The sequence below is a fragment of the Callithrix jacchus genome, chromosome 17 (genome assembly GCF_049354715.1).
Source record: "Callithrix jacchus isolate 240 chromosome 17, calJac240_pri, whole genome shotgun sequence".
NCBI lineage: Eukaryota > Metazoa > Chordata > Mammalia > Primates > Cebidae > Callithrix > Callithrix jacchus.
Window position 1 is genome coordinate 80,693,669 of NC_133518.1, and position 19,489 is coordinate 80,713,157.

The 19,489-nt window shown below is 52.8% G+C and overlaps 2 protein-coding genes and 1 non-coding gene across 8 annotated transcripts in view; all 3 read left to right on the forward strand.

Moving 5' to 3' along the window:
* The first annotated feature begins 1,362 nt into the window (after positions 1-1,362).
* On the forward strand, positions 1,363-1,466 carry LOC118149039 (U6 spliceosomal RNA). The gene has a single exon (XR_004736208.1). It is a non-coding gene; the product is annotated as a U6 spliceosomal RNA (small nuclear RNA).
* Positions 1,467-4,498: 3,032 nt separating this feature from the next.
* Positions 4,499-12,857, forward strand: TM4SF19 (transmembrane 4 L six family member 19). 5 transcript variants are annotated; one of them, XM_078354798.1, is made up of 6 exons: positions 4,499-4,801; positions 6,097-6,413; positions 9,470-9,671; positions 9,986-10,063; positions 12,052-12,221; positions 12,514-12,857. In XM_078354798.1, the coding sequence occupies exons 3-6, from the start codon at positions 9,471-9,473 to the stop codon at positions 12,692-12,694; spliced, it is 630 nt and encodes a 209-aa protein (XP_078210924.1). In that variant the 5' UTR covers positions 4,499-4,801; positions 6,097-6,413; position 9,470; the 3' UTR covers positions 12,695-12,857. The 5 variants fall into 5 exon arrangements, with proteins under 5 accessions (XP_078210924.1, XP_002759810.1, XP_054103039.1 ...); XM_054247064.2 differs by lacking the exon at positions 4,499-4,801 and adding an exon at positions 5,771-5,807; XM_002759764.7 differs by lacking the exon at positions 6,097-6,413.
* A 6,316-nt stretch (positions 12,858-19,173) lies between these two features.
* Positions 19,174-19,489, forward strand: part of DYNLT2B (dynein light chain Tctex-type 2B) — a 29,021-nt gene continuing 28,705 nt past the window's right edge. For both annotated transcript variants that reach the window (XM_035277878.3, XM_035277879.3), the window contains exon 1: positions 19,174-19,356. In XM_035277878.3, coding sequence (XP_035133769.1) covers positions 19,250-19,356 — 107 coding nt within the window. In that variant the 5' untranslated portion in view covers positions 19,174-19,249. The remainder of the gene's footprint in view (positions 19,357-19,489) is intronic.

Genomic DNA, 19,489 nt, shown 5'->3' on the forward strand with positions numbered 1-19,489 from the left:
AGTAAACTCTGCAACATTCTACTTAAAGTAGAATTCTCAGGGCGGGGCACGGTGGCTCCCACCTGTAATCCCAGCACTTTGGGAAGCTGAAGTGGGCAGATCACTTGAGCTCAGGAGTTTGAGACCAGGCTGGCCAACATGGTGAAAATCCGTCTCTACTTAAAAACACAAAAATTAGCTGGGCATGGTGGTGGCACCTGTAATCCCAGCTACTCAGAAGGCTGAGGCAGGAGAATCGCAGAACCTGGGAGGCGGAGTTCACCATGAGCCGAGATTGTGCCACTGCACTCTACACCCCAGCCTGGATGACAAAGGAGACACGGCAGAGTGACGTGTCAAGGGAGCCACGAGCGAGAATGTTCAGGAGGGTCCCGTGGCCAACGGTGTCTCATGCTGACTAGGAGTCAGGTAAAGAGGACAGTGAAGTGTTCCTCACTGGAGACCGAGCGCCGTTTCAGTGCATGCTGGAGGCAGAAACCTCGTTTCCGATATGTGTATACTAATGAGAAAACCCTCACTTCCCCTTCAGTGGTCTGCTATAAACGGCGGCTCTTTCAACTTATCTTCCCTTTTTTCCTCCTTCCAATTAAGGGAATGTGCTCTCTCGTCAGCTTTCGGTGAGTTTGGAGCTGCCGCTGTCATCTGGGTGACACTAGGGACGGGCCCGGCCGTCCAGCTGTATCTTCTTTCTCTTCTGCCAGTGAATTCTGCTTCAGCAGCTTCCTCCAGTCCTTGCTCAGATCCCACGACCTACCCTAGAATGGAACATCTGTCTTGCCTGTTCTCCCAGGCTTTTTTTTTTTATTTAGGACAAAGTTTCCCTTTGTTGCGCAGGCTGGAGTACAGTGGCACAGGCTTGGCTCACTGCAACCTCTGCTTCCCGAGTTCAAGCAGTTCTCTTTTAAGAAGGGAGACTCCTTCTTAAAAAAAAAAAAAAAAAAGGAAAAGAAAAGAAAAAGAAATTTTTTTTTATGATTTGTTGTAAAAAAAAAAAAAATTTTTTTTTTAACCACCTGTCTTTTTTTTCTTTTGAGATGGAGTCTCACTCTGTTGCCCAGGCTGGAGTGCAGTGGTGTGATCTCGGCTCACTGCAGCCTCCACCTCCTGGGTTCAAGCGATTCTTCTGCCTCAGCCTCCTGAGCAGCTGGGACTACAGGCGTGCACCATCACGCCAGACTAATTTTTGTATTTTTAGTAGAGACGGGGTTTCACCATGTCCGCCAGGTTGATCTCGATCTCCCGACCTTGTGATCCAGCTGCCTCGGCCTCCCAAAGTGCTGGAATTACTGGCGTGAGCCACCACACTGGACCTGAAATTCTTACACAGAAAGCAGCTCGTAGACAGTTTAGAAGAATTAAACTGTGCTCGTTTTGGCAACACATATACTAAAACGGGCGACACAGAGAAGTGCAGCCTCGCCCCTGCAAAGGTTGACACGAAAAGTAGTGAAGGGTTCCGATCTTATTTCAAAAAGCTAAACTGTGGTAGCCAATTATAATGACCCTTCTCATATGTGTGCATCAGGGGCTTTCTCAGGAATTGTTTTCCTCATTGGAAGTAAAAATCTCTGTGCAGAGACTGTGTGTGTCACCTCAGGCAGTGCATGAATTCATTCATTCATCCAGGGATTCAGTGATTCTTGAGCTCCTTCCTGCCATGTTCCCAGCTCTGTGAGGCTCGGAGTGAACAGAGCGGGGTAAGATACAGCCCCTGGCTGCAAGGGTCTCACAGCTGTGGGGCAGGAAGTGAATCACACTGCAGTGGACAGTGGGCAAAGAGTTCTTAAACAGACACAAAGAGCATTGACCATAAAAAAAGACTGACAGAGCTTAATCAAAATCAGTCATTTCTCAGCTGGGTGCGGTAGCTCACGTCTGTAATCCCAGCACTTTGGGAAGCCGAGGTGGGCAGGGTCAGGAGTTTGGGAGTAGCCTGGCCAACGTGGTGAAACCCCGTCTCTACTAAAAATACACAAATTAGCTGCGCGTGGTAGCACTACCTGTAGTCTCAGCTAGCAGGAGGCTGAGGCGGAAGAATGGCTTGAGCCCGGGAGATGGAGGCTGCAGTGAGCCGAGATCACACCACTGCACTCCAGCCTGGGCAGCAGAGAGAGACTCTGTCTCAAAAAAAGAATAAGAGAAAAGAGGCTGGGCGCGGTGGCTCAAGCCTGTAATCCCAGCACTTTGGGAGGCCGAGGCGGGTGGATCACGAGGTCAACAGATCGAGACCATCCTGGTCAACATGGTGAAACCCCATCTCTACTAAAAATTACAAAAAAATTAGCTGGGCATGGTGGCACGTGCCTGTAATCCCAGCTACTCGGGAGGCTGAGGCAGGAGAATTGCCTGAACCCAGGAGGCGGAGGTTGCGGTGAGCCGAGCTGAGATCATGCCATTGCACTCCAGCCTGGGTAACAAGAGCGAAACTCCGTCTCAAAAAAAAAAGAGAAAAGAAAAGGTGCTTACTCATCATGAAGATGCAAATTCAAACACAAGGACACGACAGGAAACGCCCACCACAACGCCCACAATTGAAAACGTGTATGAGAATGCAGAAACCGGACCTGTTACACACGCCTGTGGGCATGTAAATTAGTAGGAGTACGTTGGGAATCCGTTTGGCAGTATCTGCCAATCGTCAATATTCACCTGCCCTATGATGGTAGTCCTACTCCTAGGTACGTCCCTGGAAAAATCAGTGCGTAATTCCTTTGGAGGACAGGTAGAAGAATCTTCAGAGAGGCATTACTTATAACAGGCGAAAGTTGAAAATATAAACGTCCACTAAGAGTAGAAAATGTTGGTCGGGCGCAGTGACTCATGCCTGTAATCTCAGCACTTTGGGAGGCCAAGGTGGGCAGATCATGAGGTCAGGAGTTCAAGACCAGCCTGACCAACATGGTGAAACCCCACCTCTACTAAAAATACAAAATTAGCCAGGCATGGTGGTGTGGACATGTAATCTCAGCTACTTGGGAGGCTGGGGTGGGAGAATTGCTTGAACCCAGGAGGTGGAGGCTGCAGTGAGCCGAGATCATGCCATTGCACTCCAGCCTGGGCAAAAAAGAGCAAAACTGCATCTCAAAAAAAAAAGCAGAAAAATTGTAATATTTAATGCAATAATAGCAGTAAAAAAAGAATAAATTACATTATGGATGAATCTTGTATATAGAATATTGAGTGAAGAGAGCCACATAGGAAAACGAGACTGGACCAGTCACGGTGGCTCATGCCTGTAATCCCAGCACCTTGGGAGGCAGAGGCAGGAGGATCACTGAGCCCAGGAGTTCGAGACCAGCCTGGGCCTCATGGCGAGACCCCATCTCCACAAGAAATAAAACAATTAGCTGGGCTGGTGGGGCTTGCCTGTGGCCCCAGCTACTCGGAAGGCTGAAGTGGGAGGATCGCTTGAGCCTGAGCGGGTGAGGCTGCAGTGAGCCACGATTGTGCCACTGCACTCCTGCCGGAATGACACGGCAAACCCTGTATAAAAAAACAAGGGCGGGGGACTGTAAGGTTCCATTTATGTGAAATTCAAGAACAACTAAAAACAATCAATGATTGTAAGAGCCAAAATGAAAGTTAACACAGGGGACAAGGGATAAGGATGTCGTGTATCTGGATTTGTGTGGTGGTTCACCTAGGTATACATGTGAAAAGCCATCAGATTTTATCATTAAGGTTTGTGCTCCTTACCGTATACATGCCGAGTAATATCTAGATGTTTAAAATGCAATGGGAGCATAGAGAAGGAAGCACCTAACTCGGAGTAAAGAAATCTGGGCTGACTTCACTGGGAATGTTTGAACTGAATCTTGAATTCAGGAGCTTGTCCATAGAGGGCCACGGATCTCCCATGCAGAGAGAACCACAGAATCTTCAGCAATCTGGTGAGAGTTTGGTGTAAGATGATAGTGGCCTGGGGCTTGAACAAAAGTTAGGAGGCTGAGCGTGGTGGCTCATGCCTGTAATCTCAGCACTTCTGGGAAGCTGAGGCGGGCGGATCACAAGGTTAGGAATTTGAGATCAGCCTGACCAACATGACAAAACCTAGTCTCTACTAAAAATATAAACCTTAGCCAGGCGTGGCGGTGGGCGCCTGTAAATCCCAGCTACTCGGGAGGCTGAGGTGGGAGGATTGCTTGAGTCTGGGAGGCGGAGGTTTCAGTGAGCCGAGATCACACCACTGCGCTCCAGCCTGGGTGAGAGTGAGACCCTGTCTCAAAGAAAAAAGTGTAGTACAGGAAGGATGCCACACAGGGAGTCAGCCGAGGTCCAGGTTAGGGGAAAGGAAATGCGGTGGCTGCCTGCTCAGTGCTGTTCTGCCAAAGAGCCCAGATTCTGAGCGGTGGCACATGAGGTCCCGAACAGCTGGGGTGTGGAAAGCGCCGCTGCCTGGGGGCAGCGGAGGGTGAGGTGTTTCTCACGGGGGCAGCCAGTGACTCACCAGGACGGTGGTGCTCATGAGGCCACGCCTCCTGCTTCCTGCCTTGGAATCACATGAAAATGAGCCGAGGGTGGGTCAGCAGGCCCGGGCTGTCCGGGGAGAGGATGCGCCGTCAGTGCAGGCCTGTGGGCTGGGGCGTGGGGCGCACACGCGCGCCTTGGTGGCCTTACATACACACAGAGCCCCCGGGCCCTCCTGTCCAGAGTCCTGAAAGGACGACCTTCAGCTCCAGCCCTGCCTCACTCTGCCACCCAGGCTGGAGCCGGGCCCTGGGGCTGCAGCAGTGGACACCACTCTGAAGAGGCAGCCTTTCTCCGGGGTCTCCCGCATTCTGATTCTTGACTGCAGATGCAGGTAAGCAGAGATGAAGGCGCGAGGTGGCGGCCGGGGAACAGCATGGCCTCCTGGATGAGACACAGGCTCCGCAGCTGGGCGTCTGTGCGGCTTCGGGCAGGTCTCGGTACCTTCTCCTTGCCTCAGTCTGTCACCGTCTGGCCTTTGCACGCACCTAGGACGCTTTTCCCGCCTAATGCCTCATTGCCCAGCAAGGATGAGCACGGGCAGCACCTCCTCCCGCAGCCTGCGTTCTGCTTCTGCCCCCTGGGATTAGGTTCCCGCATGCGCTCCGTGACACCTTCGCTGGAGCCTCTGCCTGGTGCTGGTACCAGCGGCGAATCCAACGAGCCTGCAGCAAACTCAATCCTTGCCCTTCTTGGGGGAAAGATTCTGCTGAGGGGCAGAAGGAGGTTTACGGCACAGCCGGAGACCGAGGCAAGTTTTAGAGCAGAAAGAAACGTTTACTAAAAAGTTTTAGAGTTGGAAGTAGGGCTCGGTAGCTCACGCCTGTCATCCCAGCACTTTCAGAGGCGAGGCGGGCGGATCACGACGTCAAGAGTTCGAGACCATCCTGGCCGGACGTGGTGAAACCCCGTCTCTACTAAATATGCAAAAATTAGCCGGGCCTGGTGGCGCGCGCCTGTAATCCCAGCTACTCGGGAGCCTGCGGCAGGAGAATCGCTTGAACCCGGGAGGCGGAGGTCGCAGTGAGCTGAGATGGTGCCACTGCACTCCAGCCGGGGCAACGAGGCGAGACTCCGCCTCAAAAAAAGTTTTAGAGCAGGAATGAAAGGAAGTAAAGTAGTGAAGTGCACTTGACTTGAGAGAGGCCTGGACTTCGGGTTTCACGCACCGGCAGGGTTCCGGGGTCTGCGTCCCTCGAGCAGGCTGTCCGCACGCACAGCGTCTGCCAGCACTTGGGAGGGGCCGCATGCGCAGTGTGTTTACTGAGGTTGTGCGCATGCTCACTTGGGGCGTTTTTCCCTCATCAGTGGAGCGTCTCTAGAGGAAGGTCACATGTCAGGTAAACGCTGCCATTTTGCTTCTCAGTGCACCTGCCTGAGCCCACTCGCCCAGCTCCTGAGCTCTTACCAGGAAGCTGCTGGTCACCAGGTTAAGGGAATTTCTACCTATTGGGAGACTGTCTCTCCCTGGCACTGGCTGTGACCAATTACTATTTTAGAAAGACAGTGAGTGTGGCTACCGCCTGACCATCACCTGATGGTCATCTGATTTTACTGCGGGGCGGGGCCGTCTCCGGCCCTGCTCATGTCTGCTGTACCACTTACCACACTTCATTAATTGCTTTTCAGTTAGCCGGACCAACATGGCGAAACCCCATCACTACTGAAAATACCGAAAATTAGCTGGGTGTGGCGGCGCATGCCTGTAATCTCAGCTACTCAGGAGGCTGAGGCAGGAGAATCACTTGAACTCGGGAGGCAGAGGCTACAGTGAGCCGAGACCACGCCATTGCACTCCAGCCTGGGCAACAAGAGCGAAACTTCATCTCAAAACATGAATCTGCTTTTTGCTTTGCCAGTGTCCCCACTAGGCTTTAAGCTCCTCTAGAAAAGGGGTTGCATCTTTTTCATCACTGTATCCCTAGCCCCCAGCAAGTGCCTGTCGGGTAACGATCACTTAATGAATATCTGACTGAAAAAGAATGAAAGAAAAGGCTTGCTAGGTGGCCAGGGAGATAAACAGATGTAGAGAATGTGCAGTCTCTTCCTCCGTGTAATTTAACCCATCACTTTTTTTTTTTGACTCACTGTCACCGAGGCTGCAGTGCAGTGGTGTGATCTTGGCTCACTGCAACCTCCACCTCCAGGTTCAAGGGATTCTCCTGCCTCAGACTCCCAAGTAGCTGGGATTACAGGCACCTGCCACCACACCTGGCTAATTTTTGTATTTTTAGGAGAGATGGGGTTTCACCATGTTGGCCAGGCTGGTCTCGAACTCCTGACCCCAAGTGATCCACCCACCTCAGCCTCTTAAAGTGCTGGGATTGCAGGTGTGAGCCGCCATGTCCAACCAATTAGCCAATCATTCTGTTGTTGCCCTGACATCTAGCAGATGATTTGTTCACCTAGGCAGGATCTTAGCACAGAGCAAGGGACTCCCCAACATCCTGGTTTTAAGGTTTTACCTTCTGATCTTGTTTGTCTCTTCAGATACCGAGTTAGCTAACCTTTTTGCTAACCTCCTGGTTCACATTTTTGGAAGCGTTTCTCTGAATGTTATAATTTCTGGGGGAATAAAGTCAAAAACAGGAGGCAAAATTCAAAGGAAGCCACAGCACAGCAAGTGCTTTTAGTGTTCTATTGGCGGGCCGCCAGGCTCCTCTGAATTCCACTCATCCTTGCTGTTAATCCCTTTTTTTTTTTGAGACGGAGTTTCTCTCTTGTTACCCAGGCTGGAGTGCAATGGCATGATCTCGGGTCACCGCAACCTCCGCCTGCTGTGTTCAGGCAATTCTCCTGCCTCAGCCTCCCGAGTAGCTGGGATTACAGGCACGCACCACCATGCCCAGCTAATTTTTTGTATTTTTAGTAGAGACGGGGTTTTGCCATGTTGACCAGGATGGTCTCGATCTCTTGACATCGTGATCCACCTGCCTCGGCCTCCCACAGTGCTGGGATTCCAGGCGTGAGCCACCGCGCCCGGCCTGTTCCCCTTTAAGACTTTTCTGATAGGAAAATTTACTGTAAAAGAGATTGTCAGGGAGGCAGGGCACAGTGGCTCACACCTGTAATCTCAGCACTTTCGGAGGCCTGGGTGGGTGGATCACAAGATCAGGAGATCAAGAACATCTTGGCCAACATGGTGAAATCCCATCTCTGCTAAAAACGCAAAAAATTAGCCAGGCATGGTGGTTCGTGCCTATAGTCCCAGCTACTTGGGAGGCTGAGACAGGAGAATCACTTGAACCCAGGAGGTGGAGACTGCAGTGAGCCGAGATCGTGCCATTGCACTCCAGCCTGGGAAACAGAGCAAGACTCCGTCTCAAAAAAAAGAAGAGATTGTCAGGGGCTTGATGCTGGTGAAGTGTGTAGCCAGTCCTTTCTCAGAGGTTCGAAGGCACTAAATGCATTCCTGCACTAGGGTGCCTCCTGGTCCCATGATCTAGAGCACACACTTGAAAGGCCAAGCACACCCATCTTTCCTTGGGTCCCTGTCATTTGGGGGGAGTGGGTTAAAGCTGTGACTTGCTAACACCCTGGGTGGTTAATTTGCCTCAACGCAGAATTACACACGAAAAGCCCTGCACTGCACTGTGGGACCATCTCGGAGGGAGGATTCTGGGACATGTGCTGGCATCGCAGCAGGTGGGCAGGCTATGAGGAGGGCTGTTCCCCACAGGTGCGCTGCTCCCAGGAGGACAGGAGTCCAGGGGTCTGCCAGCCAGAGGGCTGACAGGGGAAGAAACACACCATCCCCCTGATTCCTGACCCTACCCTGCCCTTGGGCACCTGGGGTAAGGGCCACTGTTCTTTCATATCCTATCCCTACCCTCCCAGTGCACCACTCCCCTCTGCTGAGACCTGAACTCCCTTTCATCTGGGACAAGTTCTCTCATTCATTGTGAGAGCCATGGCTTAGAGGGCTAACGCCCAATGCACACGACGTGCAGTCAAGACAGCTCGCCATAACGAAACAGAACAGCAGCAGGAAGTTCCCTGTGGGGAGGGGCAGAGATGAGCATGGGGTGAGATTACAGGAAGCAAAGGTCACAGCGCTATGGGGCTGGGGTGAGGGAGAGGGGGCCAAGGCATATCCTCGAACTAAACAGCCTGCTCAGTGTTTTGTCCACCACCACTTGCTTTACCGTACGCTATAGTCTGGCCAGGCACAGTGGCTCACGCCTGTAACTGCAGCACTTTGGGAGGCCAAGGCAGGCAGATCACTTGAGACCAGGAGTTCAAGACCAGCCTGGCCAACATGGTGAAAATGAATCTCCACTAGAAATGCAAAAATTGGGTGCCCAGCCCAACTTTTGTATCTCTAGTCAAGAGCAGCCTGACCAAGATGGAGAAACCCCATCTCTACTAAAAATACAAAACTTAGCTGGGCGTGGTGGCACGTGCCGGTAATCCCAGCACTTTGGGAGGTCGAGGTGGGGGGATCACAAGGTCAGTATGATGGGATATAAACTATGCATGTGAAAGCAGGGTTAGCAGAAAGTGAAACAATTAAATCTTAATCACTGGGGAAGATTTATAAGGAGCAGAGGTTTTTTTCTTACTGTTGTTTTGGGTTTTTTTGAGACAGAGTCTTACTCTGTCGCCCAGGATGGAGTGCATTGGCATGATCTCAGCTCACTGCAACCTCTGCTTTCCGTGTTCAAGTGATTCTCCTACCTCAGCCTCCTGAGTAGCTGGGATTACAGGCACGCGCCACCATGCCCAGCTAATTTTTGTATTTTTAGTAGAGACGGGGTTTCACCATGTTGACCAGGCTGGTCTCAAACTACTGACCTCGTGATCCACCTGCTTTGACCTCCCAAGTGCTGGGATTACAGGCATGAGCCACTCTGCCCAGTGCCCAGCAAGGAGTAGAGTTTTTAAGCAAGTTCCTTGGCTCTCACTGGTTGAACCCTGGGAGGTGATGGTTTCTGTTGCCCCCAGCCATCACATGCTGCTGGCTGAGCAGCAGAGCTGCCATGACTCTGTCTCTCTGTTCCAGGATGCTGTCCTCTCTCTGCACGCTGGCTTGCTCACGGACTTGCTCCCGGATCCTAGGGCTGAGCCTTGGGACTGCAGCCCTGTTCGCTGCTGGGGCCAACATGGCACTCCTCTTTCCTAACTGGGATGTGACCTACCTGTTGAGGGGCCTCGTTGGCAGGCATGCCATGCTGGGAACTGGGCTCTGGGGAGGAGGCCTCATGGTAAGTGCCTGGGGTTCCTTGAATGTGAACTCCCAGAGTTCCCTGGGGGTGGAGCAGGAAGGTGGCACAGGAAGTGTTTTGAAAGTTTATTCTAACAAGTTGCTCTTGGGTCTGTAGAGGCTCTAAGAGACAGGACCAGGAAGGTCGGAGGGGAGGGTCAACATCCACGGGGTTAGATCAGGCTAGTCATCGAAACTTGGGTCCCCGGAGTTCATGTGAGGTGCCCAGCCACTCTATTTCAACAGCTGTGGGCAGCAGCCGGAAACCGTTGGAAAGGAAATTTCCCAATGTCAACACTGTCCTCTCTCCTCCAGGTACTCACTGCAGCTTTCCTCATCTCCTTGACGGGCTGGAGATCCGGCTGCTTCAGGAAGAGTGGGCTCTGTCCAAGTGTAAGCACCAGATTCCACTTCCTAGCACCTGGAATGTCTCCACTTCTCCTACTCGAGAGGCAGAGTGGTAAAGAGGCGATTCTGGTCTTGGGGCTTGAAGGGAGGTCCTGGCTGTGACCCTCAATCACGCTAATGTCTTGGGCAAGTTGCTTAATCTTTTCAGTTTCAGTTTCATCTGTAGACTGGGAGCTGAAGTCAAGGGAGCAGTGCTCAGTGAACCAGACGCCTGCAGCCGTGAGGAACTGTTATGTTCTTAGCCTCCTGGACAACGGGGACATGAGTTATGACACTGATCATGTGTCATTGACGGACATTTTCCTGGTTATTTTAACTAAGATTTTCTTAGAAAAGTTTTCCAGAGATTATGTAATCACTAGGTTCTAATCTAACCCCACCATTTTACAGATAATGAAACTGAGGCCAGAATAAATTTATACTTTGTGAATTACAGCGGCAACTGTATAAACTTGAAAGAGCTCAGTATATGTGTGTGACACACACACGTTCAGTCTCAGACATGAACCTGTGGCCTTACGGTAACTCCACAGCCTGCTCTGATGTCTGCAGCCCACATGTTGGGAAGCCCACTGACTCAGATAGGCTGCGCATGGTGGCTCACGCCTGTAATCCCACCACTTGGAGAGGCTGAGGTGGGTGGATTACCTGAGGTCAGAAGTTTGAGACCAGCCTGCCCAACATGGTGAAACCCATTTCTACTAAAAATACAAAAATTAGCTGGGTGTGGTGGTGTGCACCTGTAATCCCAGCTACCTGGGAGGCTGAGGCAGGAGAATCACTTGAACTCAGGAGGCGGAAGTTGCATTGAGCCAAGATTACGCCATTGCACTCCAGCCTGGGTGACAGAGACTCAGTCTCAAAAAAATAAAATAAAAAAGATAAACAATTTCATTGGATGTCTGTTCTCAGTCCCCTCTGGCTTTCCTTGAGGCAAGCAGTTCTCACACTTGAATGTGTGTCAGAATCGCCTGGAGGGCTTCCTAGAGCAGGATTGCTGGGCTCCCTCCCCAGACTTTCTGGTTCAGGAGTGGGTGGAGCAGGAGGCTTTGCATGTTTAAGAAGTTCTCCGGTGATGGGACAGCTGGGCCAGGGACCCCATTTTGGTGACCACTGCCCTCAGCTTACTAGTGCATCTTGAACCTTTCAACTCAGAGTCCAAACGTACTACGCACCTTTCTCTGATACCCCCAGCTCCAAACCAGCTTGACGTCAGTGGGAAAATGACTCCATGACTCTGCAGAAAAATTTGAGATGTTATTCAGATTTTTAAAATATACATTTTTGGAGGAGGGAGAAAAAAAGGTAGAACCCTAAGAAAGAAGCCACTATGTAAGCAGGCTAGAAACCTGCCAAGGAAGGAAAAATGGGTACTTTCGGGAGGGCGGCAAGAGCTCAGACTGATCACCAAGGGAGCTCTTGGTGGAGGGGCGCAGTGACAGGAGTGGAGTCATTTCAGAGTTTCGCTGCAGCTTCTGTCCCTTTCTCTCCCTTCTTCCCTCCCTTCTTTCCTCCTCCTTTCCTTCCTTCCTTCCCTCCGTCCCTTCCTTTTATACTTGATTTGAAAAAGAGAAGAATCAGAGCTGGGAGTCTGGAACTTTTGAAAATGCGGCTTTTCCTTACAAGAGTCAGAGGTGGGCCTGTGATAATGAATCAGCCTCTTTAATTCAGAGGCCAATGGCTGCGATCTGCACTAGGTTTGTGAGCAGCTCTTCCCAACTCGCTGGGCTAGAGCCAAGTGCCTGAGTTTCCCCTTCTCGGTCCCTTCTCTTCCAGCCCTTCCTGGCTCTACCTAGAAGCCCCTCATTGGCCTCCCCACCTTGGGTTATGCTTGAAAGCGGGTGCCATGGATAGAAATCCTCCTCCCCCTCCCCCCCCACAACAGGACGGAATTTAGAGCTGTGCAGATCACCCCGCAGGCTCCCCAGCGGCGACCCGTCCGTCTCAGCTTGCCGTCTCATCCTCCCTCCCAGGTGCTCGCTGGTCTGCTGTCAAGTGGCCTGGCTCTACTTGGAGCCCTGATTTGCTTTGTCACTTCCGGCGTTGCTCTGAAGGACGGTCCTTTTTGCATGTTTGACGTCTCATCCTTCAATCAGACACAAGCTTGGAAATATGGTTACCCATTCAAAGACCTGCATAGCAGGTAAATGGACAGAGGCTTGGATTTGCAGTCCAGAGCGAGAGGGAGAAAGGCAAAAAGATACACAGGTGAACTACAAGCTCCTTTGGGTCACACATTCTAGCATCTTGCTTCTCTGATGCTCAGAAAATTGCAAACGCAGCAGTAACGGTCACCCTCAGAGGCCCAGTCCTCCCACCCCGTCGGGGGAGGCCCAGTCCTCCGACCCGGTCAGGGGAGGCCCCACTTTGCTACTGGGGTTGCCTGTTTGGCTTCCTTGTCACCCAATCCGTGGTCTCCTTATTTTTTGGGATAGGAATTATCTGTATGACCGTTCGCTCTGGAACTCCGTCTGCCTGGAACCCTCGAAAGCTGTTGTCTGGCATGTGGCCTTCTTCTCCGCCCTTCTGTGCGTCAGCCTGCTGCAGCTTCTTCTGGTGGCCGTTCACGTCATCAACAGCTTCCTGGGCCTTTTCTGCAGCCTCTGCGAGAAGTGACAGGCAGTATCTTCACTTTCCAGCATGGGTGTTTTCATCACCGGCCGCCTTGAGTCCTTTCTACAAGGAGTGGTTATAAACCAACCTCCCCTTGAGGCATCCCTGGAATAACGATAACAGAATTCACTGCATTTGGTGGAATAATAAAATGCATTTTAAATCACGTTGTAAACTTGCAGGTGACGCATGCATAGGATAAATAATTAAGCCATTATAGATGTGTAAGAATTTATAGTCCGTAAAATGTCCTACAGCCGTGGTCTCATTTCCGCTTCTTGACAATCTCATAGACTTGGCGGTTTGTTACACGTGGAGAAGCGGAGGCTGGCAGAAGATAACAGGTTTCTACACAGAAGCACACAGTGAAGTTAAGAGGAAGTCAGCAGCCAGACCCCAGCTCCCTTTTTGTTGTTTTTGTTGCGACAGGGTCTCACTCTGTCCCTCTGGCTGGAGTACAGTGGCACAATCATAGCTTACCGTAACCTAGAACTCATGTGCTCAAGTGATCCTCTCGCCTCAGCCTCCGAGTAGCTGGGACTACAGGCACACACCACGACACCTGGCTGATTTTTGTAGAAATGGGGTCTCGCTACATTGCCCAGTCTGGTTTTGAACTGCTGACATCAGGTGATTCTCCGGCCTTGGTCTCCCCAAATGCTGGATTACAGGCACGAGTCACTGTGCCTGGCCCAGCCTCCATCTTCTAAATTCACGTTCCCCTGTTATTACGGACTGAATAGTGTTTCTTCCAAACCGTTGGTTTGAGCGATAACCCCCACTGTGACTGTCTTTGGCCATAGCACCTTTTTTTTCAGACTGTCTCACTCCATTGCCCAGGCTGGAGTGCAGTGGCGAGACCTTAGCTCACTGCAAACTCCACCTCCCAGGTTCAAGCAATTTTCCTGCCTCAGTCTCTTGAGTAGCTGGGATTACAGGTGTGTGCCCCCACACCTGGCTAATTTTTTTATTTTTAGTAGAGATAGGGGTTTCACCATGTTGGCCAGGCTGGTCTCGAACTCCTGACTGCATGTGATCCACCCACCTTGGCCTCCCAAGGTGGTGGGATTATAGGCATAAGCCACTGCTCCTGGCCATGACCACACCTTTAAATTAGTAATTAAGGTTAAATGAGGCGGTGTAGTGGCTCACAGCTGTGATCTCAGCACTTTGGAAGGCCGATATGGGAAGGTCACTTGTGACCAGGTGTTTGAGACTAACCTGGGCAACATAGTGAGACCTTATCTCAAAAAGAACAAAAATAAAAATTAAATGAGGCCAGAAGTTGGGACCCGAGTTAAACAGGACCTGTGTGTTTATAAAGAGAGGAAGAGAACAGAGTGCTCTACACTGGCTTAAAGAAAAAGGCCCTGTGGGGGCACAGTGAGGAGGTGGCCTTCTGCAAGCCCAGGGGAGAGGCCGCAGGAGACACCAAACCTGCTGGCACCTGGGTCTCGGACTTCTCGCCTCCAGCACATTGCTGCTGCTTGAGCGGCCCAGTTCGTGGTATTCTGTAACGGCGGCCCTGGAAGACGAACACACCAGTGCTCTCTTCGCCAGTGCTCATGAGAGTTCAACAGCTAGAGCCGGAGGAACACCACCGCCGTCTGACAGTTTGGATATTTGTCTCGACTCAGGTCTCATGCTGAATTGGGATCCCCAGTGCTAGAGGTGGGGCCGGGGGGAAGCTGTCTGAATCACGGGGTGGATCCCTCACGCTTGGAGCTGGCTTTGTGATAGTGTGTTCCTGTGAGATCTGGTCATTTAGAAGCGAGTGACACCTCTGGCCTCTCTCTCTCTGTCTCTCCTGCTCCTGCTCTCACCACGTGACTTGCCCTTCCCTCTTCACCTGCTGCCCCAGGTAAAACTCTCTGAGGCCTCCCCAGAAGTTGAGTGATGTGGGCGCTATGCTTCCTGTAATGCCTGCAGAACTGTGAGCCAGTTAAATCTCTGTTCTTTTTTTTTGAGATGGAGTCTCCCTCTGTCGCCCAGGCTGGAGTGCCATGGTGGTGAGCTTGGTTCACTGCAACCTCTGCCTCCCAGGTTCAAGCAATTCTCCTGCCTCAGCCTCCTGAGTAGCTGGGACTACAGGTGCACGCTACTACGCACGGCTAATTTTTGTATTTTTTTTTTTTTTAGTAGAGACAGGGTTTCGCCACATTGGCCAGGCTGGCCTTGAACTCCTGGCCTCGAACTCCTGGCCTCAAGCAATCCACCTGCCTTGGAATCCCAAAGTGCTGCGATTACAGGTGTGAGCCACCATGCCCGGCCATCTCTTTTCTTAGTAAGTCACCCTGTCTCAGGTATTTCTTTAGGGCAGTGCAAGAATCACCTAACACACAGTCTCTACAAAAAATTAAAAAATTAGCCAACCACGGTGGTTTGTGCCATTGTCTCAGCTACTTGGGAGGCTGAGGTGGAAGGATCACTTGAGCCTGGAAGGTTGAGGCTGCAGGGAGCTGTGATCACTGCACTGCACTCCAGCCTGGGTAACAGGACACCCTGCCCAAAAACAACCTGTCCAAAACCCAAAGAGCATATAATGAGTACCCACCCTGTGCCTGGCACTGCCATACACGCTGCGATCCAAAGGTGCCCGACGTGGTCCTTGCCCTCGGATACTACCCTGCCCTTGAGCTCTTGTTTAGGTCGGGAACAAACATCTACCAATGATTCCAGCAACATATTCCCATACACTAAGGGCCACGTTAGAGCTCATGCAGGTGCAATGAGAGCTCAGTGGAACAGCGAATCTCCAGGGAGAGGCCCGGGAGAACTCAAGGAAGGCCTTGCTTGCATCTGAGTTGATTCTTTGGCGAGTCGGCCCAGCTTCCCAGCAAAGACAACGGCATACTCAGAGACACAGAAGGGACCCACAGGCCAGCGTGATGAACTGTGATGCCACAGCTGCTTGTTTTTTTTGAGACGGAGTCCGGCTCTGTTGCCCAGGCTGGAGTGCAGTGCGCAATCTCGGCTCACTGCAACCTCCACCTCCCAGGCTCAAGCGATTCTCCTGCCTCAGCCTCCCAAGTAGCTGGGATTACAGGCACACGCCACCACGCCTGGCTAACTTTTTGTATTTTTAGTAGAGTTGGGGTTTTACCACGTTGGCCAGGCTGGTCTCCTGACCTCAAGAGATCTGTCCCCTTTGGCCTTCAAAAGTGGTGGGATTACAGGCGTGAGCCTGCGTGCCCGGCCTCACAGCTGCTTCTCACACAGCACCTGAAGGCAGAGCCTCCTCCTCTTCCACTTTCAGGTTTTCTGTCCAGTCTGGTCCTGGGTGGTGAGAAGAGCCAGAGTGGAATAAGGAGATGCTGGTGGGAGAGTATGGTCTGACGGCAGGAAGAGGACAAGGCAGGAAGCAGCAGCCTGGGAAGAACCTGCGAGAAAAGTGCTGGGCAGGCCCTAGAAATGAGTGAGACAAGGGGCCGGGCGCAGTGCCTCACGCCTGTAATCCCAGCAGTTTGGGAGGCTCAGGCGGGTGGATCACGAGGTCAAGAGATCGAGACCATCCTGGTCAACATGGTGAAACCCCGTCTCTACTAAAAATACAAAAAATTAGCTGGGCATGGTGGCGCGTGCCTGTAATCCCAGCTACTCAGGAGGCTGAGGCAGGAGAATTGCCTGAACCCAGGAGGCAGAGGTTGCAGTGAGCCAAGATCGCGCCATTGCACTCCAGCCTGGGTAACAAGAGCGAAACTCTGTCTCAAAAAAAGAAAAAGAAATGAGTGAGACAAGCCCAGCTTCTCAGCAGTGGCTTGCACCTGTGATCCCAGCACTTTGGGAGGCCAAGGTGAATCACCAGAGGTCAGGAGTTTGGAGACCAGCCTGGCCAACATGGTGAAATTCAATCTCTACAAAAAATACAAAAATTAGCCAGGCATGGTGGTGCATGCCTGTAACCACAGCTATTTGGGAGGCTGAAGCAGGAGGATCACTTGAACCTGGGAAGTGGAGGTTGCAGTGAGCTGAGATCACACCATTGCACTCCAGCCTGGGTGACAGAGGGAGCCGAGGTCACGCCACCTCACTCCAGCCTGGGTGACAGAGGGAGATTCCGTCTTGGGGAAAAAGCCAACCAATCAACCAAAGACACCCAGAAACAAGGAGCAGCCAGGCTCTGCTGGAAGGGAACGTGGGGCCCCTGTGCTGCTCTCTCCCCTCCTCGGGCCCCGAGATCCCAGCTTGATTCCAGCACTATTCCATGTCAGTGAGGAGCTGCTGAAGCGCTGGAGGTCTCCAGAACACAGGGTCCCTCTCTCTCCCGGGCTCAGAGGCACGGTTCTGTCACGTGACAGTCCAACCAGCAGGGCTCGCAGGAGGCAGGTCCCTTCAAACACCCCCTCACCTTTCCTCTCCAGGGGTGCTGGCCTAATGCGCCTGCTGGGGTGGGGAGCGCAGACAGAGAGGCCTGCGGGAGACCCAGCCTCTTGGGCAGGAAGGGAATCTCCAAGTCTAGACGGCACATCACACTAGGCATACAGCATCGGAGCAGCTCACCCGCCCTTCTCCCGTTTCCCTGTTGGCTGGTTTAGTTTCGGAGTCATGGCTGGGGTATCATGATACGTAGAAGTTTCTCTTGCTGGGGAACGGTACTGACACCTCCACACAGCTAATAGAGACCTTAAAGATAATTTGTGGCCGGGCGCGGTGGCTCACGCCTGTCAGCCCAGCACTTTCGGAGGCCGAGGCAGGCGGATCTCGAGGTCAGGAGCTCAAGATCATCCTGGCTAACACGGTGAAACACCGTCTCTACTAAAAGTACAAAAATTAGCTAGGTGTGGTGTCACATGCCCGCCATCCCAGCTACTCCAGAGGCTGAGGCAGGAGAACGGCTTGAACCTGGGAGGCAGAGGTTGCAGTGAGCCGAGATCACACCACTGCACTCCAGCCTGTGCGACAAAGCGAGACTCTTATCTCAGAAAAAAAAAAAAGATAATTTTTGTCTAATTTTGGATGTTAGGCCTCCACACGCAAACACACATCATCTCCGCAAGCCCCATCCTGGCTCAGCCCTGTTCTGATGGGTCAGCAGGAACCCAAGGTGAGAAAGGTCAGTCCTTGGCACTAAGACAATTCAGTGGTTAGCTGACTTTCCTGCCTCCGTTCTTTCAGGAACTGCATAGTTATATCACATAACGTGACAGGGATTCAAAGGACCATATCTCAGCTGGGTGTGGTGGCTCATGCCTGTAATCCTAGTATTTTGGAAGGCTGAGATGGGATACTCGCTTGAGCCCACGAGTTCAATACCAGGCTGGGCAGCATGGTGAGATCCTGTCTTGTCTCTACACAAATTAAAAAGATTGGCCAGTCGTGGTGGTGGTCGCCTGTCATCCCAGCTACTCCAGAGGCTGAGGGAGGAGGATTTCATGGGTCCAAGAGCTCGAAGCTGCAGTGAGCAGCGAGTGTGCACTACACTCCAGTCTGCGTAATAGAGCAAGACCCTGTCTCAAGTGAAAAAAAAAAATAAAAAGGAACCCCTGCCACTTCAGCCTCCCCAGTAAACCGGGATTACAGACACCAGCTACCGCGTCCGGCCTTAGTTTCTGAGGCTAGCAGAGGCCAAGATACAACAGTCTTCTAAAACTGGACCAGGCACTGCTGCTTGTAAGCAGGGAATGCCGCCAGGAGGGTGGCTCACTCCTGTGATCTCAGCACTTTGGGAGGCCAAGGTGGGAGGATCACCTGGGTCAGGAGTTCCAGACCAGCCTGGCCAACATGGTGAAACCCCATCTCTACTAAAAAAAAAATACAAGAATTAGCTGGGCGTGGTGGCGCATGCCTGTGGTCCCCCCAGCTACTCAGGAGGCTGAGGCGGGAGAATCGCTTGAACCCGGGAGGCGTAGGTTGCAGTGAGCCGAGATCGCGCCACTGACCTCCAGCCTGAGTGACAATGCGAGACTCCGTCTTAAAAAAAATTACAACTATATATAAAAAAAGCAGGGAATGCACCCTAAGTCTCCTTCCTTCCTTTTTTTGGGGGGGGGGGAGTGGATAGAGCTTTGCTCTGTCGCCAGGCTGGAGTGCAGTGGCGCAATCTCGGCTCACCGCAACCTCCACTCCCGGGTTCAAGCGATTCTCCCGCCTCAGCCTCCTGAGTAGCTGGGACCACAGGCGCGCACCGCCACGCCCAGCTAATTTTTGTATTTTTAGCAGAGACGGGATTTCTCCATGTTGGCCAGGCTGGTCTCGAACTCCTGATCAGGTGATCCGCCCGCCTCGGCCTCCCAAAGTGCTGGGATTACAGGCGTGAGCCTCGCGGCCGGCCGCCGCAACCGCTTTTGCACCGACTTAACACCTCGAGTCCGCGAGCCTCAGGCCCGCGTCTGTTTCCTCCGACTGCGGCGCGGCTGACGGGCGGGGGCGGCGGGACGCGCCGAACGAACCGCGGAGAAGCGCCCACCGCGGCGGCGGCCCCGGAGGCGGCCCGTTCCCGCCCAGCAGGCGGTGCGCAGGCGCGGGCAGGCGGGAGACGGCCTGTTGCCCTGGAGACGCTTTCCCGGCCGCCACCCGCCGGGCCTTCGCCGCCAGCCGCGCCCGCACCGAGAAGCCCCCATGGCCGCGCCCGCCGCGGTGTCCTCGGTGGGCGACGTGGTGTCTGAGGCTGAGAACTCCGCGGAGCCCGAGAACACCTATGTTCTGCGGCCTGTTTTCCAGCAGAGGCGGGTAGAGGACGGGCTGTGGCGGGGCGACCCGGAGCGCGCGGGCCCGACGGGCGGAAGGAGCGCGCGGGCGGCCGGTGGGAGGCGGGAGGCCGCAGGGGGGCCCTGCTCCGACGTCCCGACGCCCCTCCGG